At 37.5% G+C, this 16,769-nt stretch overlaps 5 protein-coding genes across 5 annotated transcripts; 2 read left to right on the top strand and 3 right to left on the bottom strand. All coding sequences in view use genetic code 12, as the record gives it.

The window, feature by feature from the left end:
* Positions 1-71: 71 nt before the first annotated feature.
* Positions 72-7,940, bottom strand: IRA2 (Ras GTPase activating protein; the record flags this gene model as incomplete). The annotated part of the gene is made up of 1 exon (XM_067692816.1): positions 72-7,940. One exon carries the CDS (start codon positions 7,938-7,940, stop codon positions 72-74), a length of 7,869 nt encoding a protein of 2,622 aa, XP_067547399.1.
* A 1,506-nt stretch (positions 7,941-9,446) lies between these two features.
* On the top strand, positions 9,447-10,130 carry YPT52 (Rab family GTPase; the record flags this gene model as incomplete). Its single annotated transcript, XM_067692815.1, has 1 exon — positions 9,447-10,130. One exon carries the CDS (start codon positions 9,447-9,449, stop codon positions 10,128-10,130), a length of 684 nt encoding a protein of 227 aa, XP_067547398.1.
* Positions 10,131-10,374: 244 nt separating this feature from the next.
* RPL4B (60S ribosomal protein uL4) lies at positions 10,375-11,466 on the top strand (the record flags this gene model as incomplete). Its single annotated transcript, XM_067692813.1, has 1 exon — positions 10,375-11,466. One exon carries the CDS (start codon positions 10,375-10,377, stop codon positions 11,464-11,466), a length of 1,092 nt encoding a protein of 363 aa, XP_067547397.1.
* Positions 11,467-11,661: 195 nt separating this feature from the next.
* On the bottom strand, positions 11,662-12,618 carry RBE1 (sterol-binding protein; the record flags this gene model as incomplete). The annotated part of the gene is made up of 1 exon (XM_067692812.1): positions 11,662-12,618. The coding sequence occupies one exon, from the start codon at positions 12,616-12,618 to the stop codon at positions 11,662-11,664; it is 957 nt and encodes a 318-aa protein (XP_067547396.1).
* Positions 12,619-15,822: 3,204 nt separating this feature from the next.
* Positions 15,823-16,434, bottom strand: I9W82_003807 (uncharacterized protein; the record flags this gene model as incomplete). Its single annotated transcript, XM_067692811.1, has 1 exon — positions 15,823-16,434. One exon carries the CDS (start codon positions 16,432-16,434, stop codon positions 15,823-15,825), a length of 612 nt encoding a protein of 203 aa, XP_067547395.1.
* Positions 16,435-16,769: the final 335 nt, after the last annotated feature.

Below are 16,769 nucleotides of genomic sequence, written 5' to 3'. Positions count from 1 at the left end.
TAACGGACCTAAATCCCGTATCTCTATAAATCCCCTAAAAAAATTGGGAGGGGAGTTGACCGTCTCATCGTTTAGTCTTCCAATTTCAATCCTTCTATGTAGGTGCATGCTGCCCTGTAGAACATGAATTGAATGGACTTGATATCATCTTTAAACCCTGGAGTGAACTCACCATCTTCATCAAGCACAGTTTCAATTGGTTGCAACTCGGTGATTTTATTCAAGAATAATAGTCTTCTAGAATGTAGCATCTCATTGATGGATGTGATGTAACTCTCTGGTTGGTAATCCTTTATCTCAGACACTCTGAAAATTATTGCCGATATAGACTCCACCGTGTCCAACGAATTTGCAGTGGCTAAATCCATAGACAATGCCAGCTCAATTATATGGAAAATGAGCAATGCCGCTTCTGGGCTTTGTTTCAACAAATAGTGATAGACGGAAATGAACTTGATTCTAAACCCAATATCGGTAATCTTTTCATCAGAGAAGTACCTTCCCATTTGAACCATGGAGAATTTCGCTGCTTCATGATTTGCACCCAAAAAGTTCAACAAAAATTTTGGTATCCGTTGCCCATTTTCTAAATCAAAAGATTCATAAGCAATTCCCAACTCATCTAAAAACTCTTCAAAATCTTTGGTATCGGCAAACAAGTACAACATTACAAGATATGCATAAGCACTCTCCCAAAGATCATTCTCGTTGAGTGGTTGGTCATGTCTGAGTTCGTAACGTTTTTTGAAGTAAGTTTTGATGCATGATAAGGATAAGTTTCTATACTGCGACACCCGTAATCCCTGTGTAAGAATATAGAAAATATAGGTTCGGAAATTGTCCTTTGTGATGCAAATTTCATGCTTCTTTTCAAATTCAGACAAGTACGGTTCCAAATATTGTCTTTGGTCATAAGCTTTAATAATGTAGTCTTCATGGCACATGATTTTAACAACTGATGAAACTATATTTTCAGTTGCAGATTGGTAAAGAAGTGATTGATTCAATAGAGCAAAGCACATCTGAGACCAAATCAAAACTGGTGGCAACATCGAGTCAGCTGGTAAACTCTCAACAATACGTGCTGTTGCTACCGAAACGCATATAACTGTATCTATCCTCTGCAACTCACCATGAGCAACAAGCTTAATAGTTCGGCAAGCGACAGAGTCGGTAATGCCCCTCTTGGCTAGTATACCAACCACTAAAATGGCTTTATCTTGAAACAACGAGAAATTATTGAATGCCACATCAATTGCATTTGACGACCATCTTCCTTTCCAGTTTGTTTTATCATCGGATGTACTAACTACCTCAATGAACTCGTTCAAGTAATCGCACAAAACTTCAAAATTAATTATTCGATTAAACGCTTGTCCTGTTTCGGCAAGTGACCTTGATTCCCTTGTCATACCAAACAACATCTTTGCTCTGGGTGTAGTGAAATACTCTATCGTGTTATTGATAACATCCTGTTGATAATGTGTCAAATTTGGCTTGTGTAGAAAAGATTGTACAGTGCTAATGATTAAATTTCTCAAATCCGAACCCACTTCCAAGTACCCATTATCAATGAATAAGGTAACAAGAAAGATGACATCAGCCAAATACAACCGTGCAAGGGCATATGAACTGAAAAACAATGATGAACAAATCTTGATCAACACAGTAATTTCAAAAAGCTTAGATTGGGAAGCTATTGCCGAATCTGTAGTAAGCACATACTTGATAGCAGTCAACAATCTTGAAATAACCTCACCACATACTTCAACTGAGGGAGTAATCACAGCAATAATAAATGACCACTCCGGTCCCATATTCTTGCTATCAATAGCAAACGCAACCACCTCGTCAACCAAAGATGGAACTAACCTCGTTTCACGGAAGAGAATGTTCCATACGTAATCATTGATGAATGGAACTCGACTCTTGTTGATCACTGTAAGACGACAAAATTGTCGAATTAAATCGGCAACTCGATCTGGTCCTCTAAACCCACTTTGCGAGTAGACGTAATCGTAAATATTGTTTATCCATGGTGCCATGTACAAAATCGAACACAAGCGAGTATCAAGATCCATTTTTTCAAAATTGTCAAAGTAAGCCTTGAAAAATCTATACGTCATTTCGGGGAACTTGTTTGAAAGGTGTCTCGACACCGACACCACTAAAGCGGTTGCATCAGTTGGGAAAGGTAACGACTTTGCGTGAGCTTCAGTTATTCCAAAGTCGATTTCAAAATATGAAGATAACGATCCAAACAAAACGGCTGAGGATGACTTGACTTCAGCATCACTGTTGAGCAACCCTTGGAATACAATATTGTACAATCTTCCAAACCAATGCATCACATGCATCTCGGCTCGGAAATCCTTTTCAGCATCCAACAATGAGGTATCTCTTGGCAACCTGGACGTGGTAAAATACAAGAACCGCAAAATTTCAAGTCGGTCGGGCGATCTAAATGTCACTGGCTCATTATGCTTGAAATAGATGGTAAACTCGTCTTCTGATCCTGTGAAATTGGAAACCTCACATCTAATCAAATCAGTCAACCTATGAACCTCCAATGGAGTAAAACTGTCCACATCTGAAAAGGCGCTCTTGAACTGAACACTTTCCTTGAAACACACCGTGAGAAACCTTCTTCCTATTCTGAGACTAACTTGTTCGAATCTTTGAATGGTTGGCTCATACAAAAGGACATTCTTATAAGTTACCTTTGCATCACGACTAATGGAAACAGTTTCAGGATCCAAGCAAAGGTTGCTAACGACAGAATCTGGGTCAATGGATGAATGAATGTGAATCTTGGTTCCATAGTCTGAACCTTTCTTTCTCAAACTTTGCATTGACTTGATCAAACTGGTATATTCTGTCCTTGGAACATTGAAATAGTAAACACGCGAGCAACTGGAGAAAAATGACGTTGGCGTGTATGATGATACCAAATGTGTATACTCGTCAGGAGCTTCATTTTTGAAAAAATAAAACTCTGAAAAGTCGTAAATGAGGTAGAATTTGTTTTCCCAAAGTTGAGAAGCTGTTTCAAGTAGTTTGTACACGAGGTAGTTGATATCATCTGGTCGAAACTTCAATCTCTTGAGATTGACAACAATAACAGGGGTTCCATCTTTAAAAATGGAGGACTGTATAACATTGGCAGCATCAGGTGGCGTGTCAGCATACTTTAACGACAGTTTTGTCATGAAATCATTAAACTTGAGCTCTTCAGCATCGCCATTGCTTGAATCAAAAACCTTGAAATTGGAAGCCAATTGCAATCGCACACTAGCTTTAGGTTGACCCAATTTCATAACTACCACATCAAAGAATCTAAACTTCTTGACCCTTTCATGTAATGTTCGAACACTAAAGGCTGATTTCCCAAGAAGGAAATTCATTCTGATTGGTGCGAAATAGGAGTAGATGAATTTGTGCAAGTACCTCAACTCTGCAACTGGTTTCTCAGCACTGCCCGATTGAAATGGATAATCCGTGAGTTCAACTGTGGAAATACTGATCAAGAATTCCCTGATTCTAGCATTGAACCCGTTCAAAATCTCCCCAACGTCGACTAGCCCTGGCCATTTTATTGTGCTGATGGTTCCATTGGCCATATTTTGTAATACTTTAACCAATTGCATCAATGATCGTTTTGTTTTGGAGTTTTCCACAGGAATTTTGAAATACTGTTGTGGACTGACAATTGCTGGGCAAATGAATCTCAAAAAAATAAACGACCCAACAGCCATCAATGCAGAGTCTTCAAATTTAGTAGACACCGATTGATAAATTCGAGAACAGACAAACTTGAATGCATTAGGGAGCACGTCAAAAGAGCCAACAATCAGATCAACAATTTTTCCCAAAAATGTAACGAAAAGGGCCGTGTCATTACTAGATTCTCGTTTCTCAACTTCGAAATAGATATCCTCATTGACAATCTCTTCAATAATATCAAGCAACTCCGTCTTTAAATACTCGAGTCCATGATCCTGAGTGAAATTAAAGAGTAGTCTCGTCAAGGTGGAATTCCTTCGAAACAAGTCAGTTGATCTTGTCAAATTGGCAATCTCATCGGTCAACAAAACAGTAAACAATTGATCCAACCTGTTTGTATAGGAGAATACGCCAAACAACGATGAAGCTAAAAGGTTGTGCTCGGAGCTAGATGCGCATTCAGCAATAGTGCTAAATATTTCGGTTTCTTGAACCAATTGCTCAACTAGTTCGTACGGGTACTCTTCCTCTGCTTTCTTTACGGTTTTCGATGTCAACATGCTAGCGAAAACGTTTAAAAATATGGCTCTAATCTTCTTGTCTTCGTGGTACCCCATGGGAAGCAAGTATTGGATGCCAATGTTGGAATCATATTGTAGCAAGTTTGTAATTGAAGTTAAAACATGATCAGTCACTTGCTGCAATTTATGTTTAAACCTATCTGAAGATGATGTCTTTGTATACTTTTGGATGATCTTGTAAAAGACTGAGAAAAAGTTACCAAAGGCTATATCTTTGTACTTTTTCACTTCGTTATCTTTTATACCTTCGGGTACTTCAAGCAATAACTCTTCAAGCTGAAGACTCAAGCTCTTCGCACATTGGATGGCAAAATCCATCTTCAAGTAAATCAATTCCGATGTCTTGCTTTCCGAAAGGTTATTATTATTATCCACATCTGAATCCATAATCATAATCTGCTCCAACCATTCCAACATTGATTTAGCATAGAAATTACGAAGCTTATAAGCTCCATGTAAACCTGAGTTGGTTTTGTCCAGTTCAAGCGCTTGAGCCAATTTGCAAAACCTCAACTTTAATCTAAACTTATCGGTGATATCAGCAACATTATCAATGAATGTGATAAAGAATTGGCATATATGCGGAAGCAAAGAAGAAAGCAACAATGCACCATCATTGCGCACATTAATCATAGAACTCATTATAATCATTGCTTCTTCCAAGAATATCACACTTTCTTCAGTATGAAGTTTTTCCTCTGTATAGGCGCTTGCACGAGCCATTAGCTTTGTTGCAATAAGATGATAAACGTCTGAGTGTGACTCATTCGATAATGTGTCCTTTATTATAACTCGTACAACCAAGTCAGGCGAATTGAGTAGGTCAATGCATCTGTCAAAAAAGTCGGAAATGTGGCCACTACTCCTTTGCCGAATATCAACAGCCATATCATTAGTATCTGCCGACATGAAACATCCAGAAGTTGACACCAAAAACCCTGTAAAGTGACGAAAGATCAAGTTATTTTCATTAATTTGATTATTTGTTCTCAAAACTTTGTTCCATCGTGAAAGTATAATTAGCCACACATGGTAAAGTGATTTTGTTGGTTTGGCTTCACGAAGAATCTTACGGTGCCTTTTTTGCAACGACACAAATCCAGTAAAAACACCATCATCATTGCTCAATTTTTCAAAAAGTTCAAGTTGATTATCATCAATTTCCTGAGACTTGTACAATATCTCATTCTCGTTTATCTCTTTAATGTACCACTTGATACCTTGTTTGGTGTAGTTGTAAAACTGCACATCATGCGTGCACAATGATAAAAGTAACACCTTCTCAACTGAATGAATTATTCTACCGCAAGTTTGATACAATTCACGCGCCTTGTGATCCAAAATGATTGGATTTGATCGAACAAGCTCGCTAAACTTGTCACGCTGATGTAAAAAGTTGATTAAAAACAAAAAGCTTGATTTGAACTTGGGGTTCGATAATGCCAAGCTTAAACAAGTTTCACAAATTGATTGAACTATGCAGTTGCAAATGTTGAAATTGGCAAACTCTGATAGCGTTGTACGTTTAGTTTCAATTTTATTTCCTTGTGTCACCATTTGCATCGACAATTTTCGTGCTGAATCAAACAATCGGGAATTTCCATCCACTATCCAATTGGCCTTAAAAGCTAATCTGATTGGAACAATAGCATTATGGCAAAACTCGACAACCAGTTTTAATAGATCACCATATTGCATAGTCTTTAAGTTTGAATCATCCATCAATTTTCCATCATTAAAATAAAGATCAGGAGCCGCGGCAAATATCAAAAAGATATCAGAGACAATCTCTTCTGCTCCATTCACAATGCGGAAATTGTATGAACTTGACGATGCCAACGACATTGCTGCCGGTGATTTCACTCTATCATCTCTCTTCTCAAACAATGCTTCTGCGTAATGGTCAATACGCGACTTGTTCTGACCAAAAGCATAATCTGTTGCCTCGTTAGCCCTCAATTCATTATCATCAATACTTGACACGTCAGAATAATATGAAGAATAGTCAGATGATTCACTACTTCGGTCTCCATAACCACGTAATATCTTTAATGAACCATACATGATGGATTTTAAAGTGCTCTTGAATTGCAACATGAATGAGCAAAAGATCTCTCTGGCAATCTCAATTTCAGCCAATCCTTTCATTACTTTAACAAAAAGCTTGTTTACTCTTATATCTCCCTCTGCTCGTTTGTATCGTTCAATGATGATCTTGGTGTACTTTTCTGGCCGAAGAATCACTGCAGCAATATAATAATTCACCAACAAGTAATCACGCTTTGTGGCAAGCTCGTCATCAGTGATTAGCTTATCCCGATGTATGTCTTCATATTTTATCAACTGATGAAATACTTCATCCAAATGCCTCAAGCTAAACATTAAAACTGGATGCTTTTTGTAATTACTCGTCTCAAGCCTCGCTCCCAAGTGAAATATATTTATTAGTGCGTCAAAGCTTTCCAAATTACTAGTGTTTGATGCATCTTTAAGTATTGTTGATAAAAGCCTGAGTCTTTTATTGAATGCCAACTTTAATTTGTTTAATGGTTTGAGGGAATTCATTTCAGCGAAATCACTAACGCATAAAGTGAGAAAGCATGTCAATATGTAAGGAGCGCAAGAAACAATGGTGTAATTATCCTCAAATACTGACATTGCTGAATCAAAGAGTTGTTTCAATGCAGTGGCGTGACGCAAGTTGTTGGGATCGACTAGGGCATTGTAATCGCCAACCCTGGAAAGTGATTGATCTTTGATACTTGTAGCCAAGAAAAAAAGGTAAACTTGTTTCCAAGTGTTTGATTTGATAAATGATATAGTTTTCAATGACTCCTCAGCAAATATCATTGCATTCATTTCCGAATAAAAGGCATACTTCATTAATGGACAATATTTTTGAACGGTTGGAAGGGGTATGGTTTGATCGTTGTCGGAATAAGCGTAAAGTTTAGCTTGAATGTACTTGTAGTAGTCGTCTGGATTAGCAGTGGAGACAAATCGAAGCACCACTTCTATGTATGAGTCAATTTCTGATATGGCATTCAACACTTTTTCCAGATCAGTCATTGGTTGATCTTCCCTGGCAATGTCTTGTTCTTCTTTTGAAACTGCAATATTTGTCATTGTCTTTTCATTCCGTACCATTGAAAGAACTTTTCTAACGACACCAGTTGACAATAAATTGATATAAAAACTCAATACATCTGGAACCATGGACGAATTTAATGGTTGTGGTGGTTCATAGTAGTAAAACCGCGAGTAGTTGCTCAAGACATCTTTATCTTCCAAAAAAGAGGTTTCTCTATCCCAATTTGCTTTCAATATCTCGGCCAATGTCTTGCACACTAGTAATGTTGATGATCGAGACTTTTCATCTCTGTATTTGAGTCTAGCATTTTGTGCTTCTGTATTGATTGTCAGTAGTAGTGTAGTTAATGACGTTATAATCAACGAGATCATGTGCCCATTTTTGCAATGGTTATCCAATAGAATTTGTTTTGCTTTGATAAACTGAGCATCAATCTCCACTTCTTGAACAGTATGGCCAGTTCTGAATGGAAGCAACGACTCAATGCGCTTCACTAGTGAGTCGATAAATGCCCGATCGTTTTGGTCTTTGGTAGCTGTACTCATTGTTGTGTCATTTGTAGGGAGATATTTATAAGTTGTGATGTCAATATAGGTTGTGTGTAGATGAAAGTTTATTTTGGGTTGTTTTTCTTTTAAAGCAGCTTAAGAAGCCAAATGAAATGACTTGTGTAGCGATCAAAGTGTTGTTGGTTGATGTAGATAGATCAAATATCTGTTGAAATTGGATGCTTTAGTTTGATATATGGTAAGTCGAATCAATTGGGGGGTTGTCTTTGGTATATGGCTGTCTTAGTTTGTCTCTCTCTCTCTCTCTCTCTCTCTCATTCATTTTGATTTTTTTTAAATTTCTTTTTTCTTTTTTTACCTTTTTGTCTCTCTCTCTATAATTGCTTATATGCACACCAAATTACAGAAAGAAAAAAGACGAAAAATATGTCCTTCTTTTCTCCGAAAGAAAGAGATTATCAACATTGTAATATAGTTTCGTATTGAATTGGTATATACTAGAGAGATATAATAGAGTACTTGATTAGGGTATTTATCTATAGTTTAACCAATATCCTCTGCAAAAGTCAAATGTTTTAATGTGTGTGGCAATATTATTCTGTTTTTTTTTTTTTTTCGGAATTTAGAGAAAGAAAAAAAAAGTCAGCCGTAAACGACAACGGAGAAATGATGTCATATAACTTTTGGTTGATCTGTTTCACCAATATACATCAAATACTTTTGGAATAGATTGAGTTGAAGAGGATTTGAGCATTGTGTTTGCTACTGTCTATAGTGTTGTTAAGATTACAAAAAGAGAAGGTCTATACCTATGTTTTCATTGATGTAAAGATTCTTTATATGAAAATAATCACAAAAACTGATACAATTTAGAAATAGTGAAACTAGCCACCTTACTGTGGTACGTAATCAATACTTCTGTGGAGAAAGCACCTTAAGTTCTTTTGTATTAATAAAATAGGAGAGTATCATCTTATTTGAATACTAAAAGTGATTAAAAAAAAAAACCTACTATGTAGATTTCTGGTCTACTTCTCTTTTACTTTATCAACAGTTTTGCTGCAAAAAAAACATCAATTTACATAAGCATCTTTCTTATCTAATGATCATTAAATTATATTTACTTTCCACTTTAAAGCAATATTTAAAGTTGTATTTACTCTGGTCTTTCCTTTCTCTTCAATGAGCTTTCACAACTCTGTGTGTGTGTGAAACATCTCCTCTTTTACTGTCTTGTGGCAATTAAAACTTATGTACCTGCATATAGTGCAATTCCTTTAATTTTTTATTTTCTTTCTGTATGACAACCAGCACAACAAACATTTTCTGATTACAACAAATCATACAACAAGAAAGCACAATTATATTACTCAAATCATACAGTAATTACTGTCCCCACCACAAATAGCATAGACTTACTTGTGACTTAACACACTCACATACATACATACACAAACAAACAAACAAACAAACAAACACAGAACATACCCTATTTTTTATTTGATACTTTACTCCTCGAATAATAACCCTCCTCCTCCCCCAATGGCAACTCAACAACAAGATACATCTACACAACGTTTTGTCCAATTCAAGCTAGTTCTTTTGGGCGAAAGCGCAGTTGGTAAATCCTCCATTGTACACAGATTTGTTAAAAACACATTTGATGACGCTAGAGAATCTACCATTGGAGCTGCATTCTTGACTCAATCAATCACAATACCAGAGTCACAAACAACCATCAAATTCGAAATATGGGACACTGCAGGTCAGGAACGGTATAAATCATTAGCTCCTATGTATTATCGAAATGCCAATGCTGCATTATGCGTGTATGATATAACCAGCCGCAATTCTTTTGCCAAGGCACAAGATTGGATTAAAGAGTTGAAGAAACAAGCACCAAGTGAGATTGTAGTTGCATTGGTTGGTAATAAGTTGGATTTAGAGGAAGCCAGAGAAGTGGAGCTGGACGAAGTGGATGAATATATTTCTGAGTTGCAAAGTGATGGGTTTAAGATACTTAAAGCTGAATGTTCAGCCAAGAATGGTGATGGGGTAGTTGAACTATTTGAAGAAATAGGTAGGGCTTTACCAGTGGAAGAAGTGCTTGCTGCAAATGCAAATAGATCGAGGCATGGAGAAGCAGGAGGAGGAGGAAGAAGACCTGGCGGGGTAGACTTGAATAGACCACAACGTGCACAAGCTCAAAGCAACTCATGCTGTTGAGAGAGAATCACCCACGAGAGTGTTGTGGATGTATAGTATATTTAGTTTGGTATAGATTTGAGAGCTTTTTCTGAAAATTCCTGCATGTAGGCGAAGCCATTTTGAACTGTAGGACACGCCCTTTTTGAAGAAAGAAAAAAATTTTTTTTTTTTTTTCACTGTCTTCTGCCAAAGTGAAAAATTTTTCATCATCAATCTTCTACCTTTTCTTTTTCCACTTCATCATCAAAAGTTAATACCAAAAATGTCATCAAGACCTCAAGTTTCTGTCATCTCCGTTAAAGGTGAACAATCAACCACTCAATTACCATTGCCATCAGTCTTTTCTGCTCCAGTCAGACCAGACATTGTCCACTCTGTCTTTGTTAGAATCAACAAGAACAAGAGACAAGCTTACGCTGTTGCTGAAAACGCTGGTCACCAAACCTCAGCTGAATCATGGGGTACTGGTAGAGCTGTTGCTCGTATTCCAAGAGTTGGTGGTGGTGGTACCCACCGTTCTGGTCAAGCTGCTTTTGGTAACATGTGTAGAGGTGGTCGTATGTTTGCTCCAACCAAGACTTGGAGAAGATGGCACGTCAAGGTTAACCATAACGAAAAACGTTATGCTACTGCCTCTGCTATTGCTGCTTCTGCTGTCACCTCATTAGTTTTGGCTAGAGGACACAGAGTTGAAAACGTTAAGGAATTGCCATTGGTCGTTGCTAACGAATTCGAATCTGTCCAAAAGACCAAGGATGCCGTTGCCGTCTTGAAGGCTGTTGGTGCTCACAAGGATGTTGTCAAGGTTATCAAGTCCAAGAAGATGAGAGCCGGTAAGGGTAAATTGAGAGGAAGAAGATTTACTCAAAGAAGAGGTCCATTGGTTGTCTATGGTCAAGACAATGGTTTGGTTAAGGCCTTGAGAAACATTCCAGGTGTTGAAACCTCCTCAGTTAAACACTTGGGTTTGTTGCAATTGGCTCCAGGTGCTCACTTGGGTAGATTTATCATTTGGACCCAATCTGCCATTGAAGCTTTGGACTCAATCTATGGATCTGAATCTACCAAATCCATCAAGTCCAACTACTCATTGCCAGCTAACATTATCTCCAACACTGACGTTACCAGATTGATCAACTCTGCTGAAGTCCAAGCTGTTGTTAGACCAGCTGGTGAATCCACTCAAAAGAAGAGCCACGTCTTGAAGAAGAACCCATTGAAGAACAAGCAAGTTTTGTTGAGATTGAACCCTTATGCCAAGGCTTACTCTGCTGAGAAATTGGGATCTGCTAAGGTTGAAAAATCTAGAGCTAAGCCATCTAAGGGACAATTTGCTTCAGTTTTGAAAAACTAAGAGTGTATGAAGTATAGGTTTATAGAAATCTTTATGGAATATTCTTAATACTATTGTAGAGATGTAGCCAAGAGAGGTGTTCAATAGAAGTGTTCAATAGTAATTATTACATTGATTAAAAAGAGACACTATTCAACTAAACATGGAGAACTGAAGAAAATAAGGTTGGACCGAAGTAGATGACGTTGCAGATTCCTATTGCAACTCAACAGTACCTGAAACTGGACGAGGAACATTTTCTTCAAAGTAAGATTCTCCAGTCAGAGCATCAGTACCAACAATATTACCCCTTGGCGAATACTCACAAATGGTGTATTGTCTCCAAGCATTATCACAAGTAACATAAGCACAACCAACTTGCTGAGTAGCTTTCCAAACCAATTGAGTGAAATGTCCAGTAGCGCTCGAGTATCCAGGATTATTGAAATCATAATCCTTAATTTCGTTATACCAGGCATTCACGGGAGCATTTCCACCAACGTAACCAGCAGCCAAGTTTTCACCATATGGTCCGCCTGAGTGGACTAATTGGACATTGTCGCATGAGAATGTTCTGGCGGCGTAGTCGACGGCGTATTGGGTCAAGGTGTCGTTCCAGGTCAAGTCGGAGACTCCGTGGAGGGCACGGACACGGTTGTGGGCGGCTAAGATTTCGTTTTCGAAGGCGCTATCGGTTGATGGGGTTGATAAGTTGCTTGAGGAGGAAGTTGCTGGGGTGGATGATGTGGATGATGAAGTGGAGGAGGTTGTTGGAGCGGCGGCTGATGAAGTGGAGGAGGTGGTTGGAGCGGCTGCTGATGAAGATGAGGAAGATGAAGTAGTTGGTGCAGCTGAGCTAGACGATGGAGTTGATGTTTCAGCTACTGATGAAGAACTGCTTGTGGAAGTAGCAGCAGTAGTAGTGGGTACCGAACTTGAGCTTGATGTGACTGCAGCCGATGATGAAGATGAAGTAGATGGACTAGTGGCAGCATCAGTTGCTCCTGGTGGTGGACCGTAAATCGTGGTTAAACTCTTGGTGGTGGTTCCTGTAGTAACAGTAACCCAATTGGTGTGTGTGGTGTCAGCAGTAACGTAGTTGGTGTATATAGCTGGAACGGCTTCAGTTGCAGCTAGTATACCAGCAATGGCGGAAAGTGCAGATAATCTCATAGTTGTAAATTATTTTGGTATATGTATAGGAGGGTATTGAATGTAGTAACGAATGTCGATAAAGTTCAAAAGGTTTTTAAGCAAGTATGTGTTCTTGAATATCGAAAATGAGTGTATATATGAATTGTCACAATTGATGAATATAAAATATCTATTTGTAATTGAGGAATTGGTGAAAAAGAAAAATATTAATGAATTACTTCTGATCGACTATTTATATAATGCTTGAGAAGGGAATGGAAGGAAGGAAGCATAGAGAGAGAGAGAAAATAATAAATCATACCGTTAAGAAGTCGATTCTGTGATTGTGTTTTTTTTTTTTTTTGTTTAGAGTTTTTTATAATTGCAAAGTGTGGTCTTAAAGCAAGCTGTTTGATCTATAATAGAAATGTATCTTCAGTATAGTTTGCAGTCAAAAGTATATTATTACACAAATAGCTTATTATAGTGTATAGTAGTGTATTAGGTAATGCTGGTTAATAGAAGTTTTGTGTAACGTTACTTTTCTCTCTTTTTATGTTTTTTTTCTGCGCTGTGCTTCTATGCAGTACAGCATTTCCTAATGGAGATTTTTCAACCAGATTAAGAAACCACTTGTTAGAATCAGCAAGTAAAGTTCAAAAAATCAAATTGACCACGTTCCTGGCTTGATTGATTGATCCATTGTTGAATCGATTTGTGCGTCTACTCACCCACCAGCAATTTGGTTCCTGAAAGGAATATTATTCTAGGAGAGACAGTGCTTGCAGGTAAAACATACCCAGCATAAACAAACAGCGACAGCAATAGCAGCAGTTGAGACGAGCAAGAGTTTTTTTTTTTTTTTTGCCCAATTTCTCTCTATTCATCAACAGACGGATTTAAGGTCTGCCGGAAGTTTTGAACAGAAGTTTATAGTGCATTGCTTACTTTTTACTTTTCTTTCTACTCCAGGCGTTTGTGTCTAATATGCGTGCGTGCGCCTCGGCTTTTGTTTTTTGTTGTTTTTGACGTGTTCTCTTTGTTGTGTCAATGCATAGTATGATTCTGGTGTCTAGCTTTTTTTATCTGGAAGAGTTGGATTAGGCTGTACCGACAAGAGCAGTGAAGATATGATTCTTGAAATGAGGATCAAATGGGTATTATGAAAGAGAAGACAATGGAGAGAGACACGTTTACTTGCTCCCCCCATTCTTGTTTTTTATCTTAACGTGTTATTGTTTGTTATTGTTTGTTATTGTTTTTAGATTTTACGGCTTTGTGTTGTTGTTGTAATTGGACTAAAAACACAGCAAAGATGGTTTTCTTTTGCAAGCCATGCTGTCAACATCCGGTACAGGTTAAATGGCAAGAAATCAGTCCATTGTTCTAGAACTCATCGAAAATAAGGATCTTTGCATAGATCCATCATAACATCTCAATTGATTGGATGATTTGGTAATTATGGAAAAGAGAAAAAAATAGCGTTTTGATTACCATTTTTTTACACTAAAAGCGTGTAATCTATTGTTTAGAGGAACTAGTTATAAAGTTGGGCGGCATGCTTTGTCATATGATGTCAATGATCATTACACTTTGAATTTCATGAGAGATAGCTCTATCTAGAACATCACAGTGTTTGTGAAGAGTTGGAAAAAGACATCTTTCCATGAACAAGGGGGAAACCTCAATGTATCTCATAGAACGTTGCATCGGAGACGTGGTTACGATATTTCAATATTAAAAGATCGCTCCCCAACTCCAACTGTGCATAGAGAATTTAGTCTTTTTTTTCAAAAGTTTAATCCCTCATAACCATTGATTGCAATGCAATCATAAGGCAAAAAAAAGAAAAATAATTATGGTTAGGAGACTTAAAGTGGAGACGTATACATCTAAGCTAATACTTTGTGTAAGATTCTATACAGAATATGTTCATGAATTTGATCGATGTAACGTTAAAAGTAACTTTGTTTTGTGACTCAAGTACTCACTTGGTTTTTTTTTTTTTAACTTTTTAGTTTGCAGTTTGTTTTCTTTCTTTCTCAATATGGATGGAAAATATCCCAAAACGTCAAAAAAGCACGCAAAATTTGGTTTGTATTTCTAACTAAACAGTTATAATTTCGAGAAAGTTGCATTTGACGTGTTTTTTTTTGGATGGAATTTTGCAACGCGCCTAATTAAAAGAGGTCGGTATTCTTTTGGTGTTGGGCCAACCCGTTTTCTTCGACTGAGATATCAAAACGTTTGCTATGGTCAAGGTGTAAACTTTAAATGGACCGAGAACGTATGTTGCGTGCTGCAATTGTTGCAAAGTTGCAAAGTTGCACTCTCTCTTTCTATGGCGAAGTTTAATCAGCATCAAACTTTCTGCAACGGAATCACGAAGCTTAACTGTAAATAGGGACAATTCCGAGTGAGGAGATATCAATCTTTCATTCAATGAAGACTATTTGCTCGGAAGTAGCTGCCTAAGGTTTTTGGCTTTAGTAGGCCCGTAAAGAAGGTGTGGGTCTCCCTCTCAACATTCGAATACTAAAATCTCTTGTAGTTGATCAAGCGGGAAAAAAAAAAAAAAAAAAACATATACTTGAGTGGTTACGTTTAGTCAAAGCTTAATAATATGAGTGACTCCGATGATCATCATGAGATGCATTAACTCCTTTGTTTCATCTAGGAAGCTTAAAAAGTAAACGGTAATGTGGATAAGTCGTTATGTTTCAATTTCCGCCGATGTAAACTTTGACTTTTGAATCAGGAGGTGGTACAGCCCTCCTCCCCTCCCCTCCCCTATTTTCTCTCTTCTTCTTGGTTTTTGTTACATCTCATTCCCACTACTCCCTTTATTTTCACTTCCTGGAGCCACACCTTCCCCCTCATTGCTATAAATGTTAATGAAATTTGTGTAACGTAAAGAAATATAATATCCAAGAGTTTACTTTCGTAATTATATATGCTGATTATTCAAAAACAAGGTTTTGTGATGCGTTGCAAACGCATAAGTTGAGTTATCAGATGGGTTATGTTACATGACAAAGTGCATAACGTCACCAGGTTTCACGGAGTTCCATGGTTATGTTTACGGCAGGAAGGAATGAGTCACCTCGTATGATTTCATCAAACAAGGTTTGGCCTGGCCGGACATATATCTCCGGTGAAGTTAAAATCTCATGCACGCAATTAGAGGATCAGTTGCCAACGAGAGTCCATTGCAAATACTACATTCATGTTACACCCATAATTCTATTCTCTTGAAGCTACTAATGCCATAACTCTCATTTTCCAAATATCCAAACTAACAGAAAACACATCAATTAAAAACACATCATCACTTTCCGACACTTCAAAAGCCCATACTCTTTTAAAATAGTCATGTACATTATGCTTTAATGAATCATCCAATGTAATTTTTAAACTATTGGCAACTGTAATAACATTCCAGGTAAACTTTAAATCATTGAATAAGAAACGAAGACCATCTGACTGATCAGCTTGGAATGGATTATTATTAACGTATGATAACTGACACAATATTTGTTTAAACTTGTCATGAAACTTTGACCCGAAATCAGTTTCCAGCCCATCAATGTCTTTAACTGCATCTCCATCTCGTAAATTCAGCAACAAATGGTAAATACTCAACATAAACAACACAGCATCGCGACACATGATATTAAACACATCCAAGTTGTCCAAGTTCACTAAAAGTCCTGCTTCTTTTAAATCTCCCTTGCCTAGTTGTGGTTGATACTGTTGCGGGATGGCGGTAAATTGGATCAAGGACACTTTCTTGGGTGGTTCCACAGTGGATTTTGGGCTGGAAAGCTTAAATAGTTTAGTAAATAACTTTGTCATGGATGAATAGCTAATCAAAGTGGAAAATATCTAGCAAAGTGAATGCAATAGCAGGTGATGAATAAAGTGAGTGTTATGTAAAGAATTCTGACATGTTTTGACAAGTCAACTATATTGTGTTTCACATGGCCCAATTAGTATTTTTTTGATATGCTGAGTCAAATTTACACCAGAATCAACAGCAGCATGCAGTACGATGAAGATTGTATTCTGGAAGCAGCTTAAATATATGACCAGTTCTCTAATACCGTGTATTGACCAGTTGACTAATTGCAAAACTCCTTTCAAGCCCAGCTTTAACCATTAGCATACGATGACCCCAATGATCAGAACAA

Source organism: Candida metapsilosis (assembly GCF_017655625.1).
Source record: "Candida metapsilosis strain BP57 chromosome Unknown scaffold5, whole genome shotgun sequence".
In the NCBI taxonomy this organism is placed as follows: domain Eukaryota; kingdom Fungi; phylum Ascomycota; class Pichiomycetes; order Serinales; family Debaryomycetaceae; genus Lodderomyces; species Lodderomyces metapsilosis.
The sequence above is the reverse complement of the archived record's forward strand: the minus strand, read 5'-3'. Positions and strand labels throughout refer to the sequence as shown.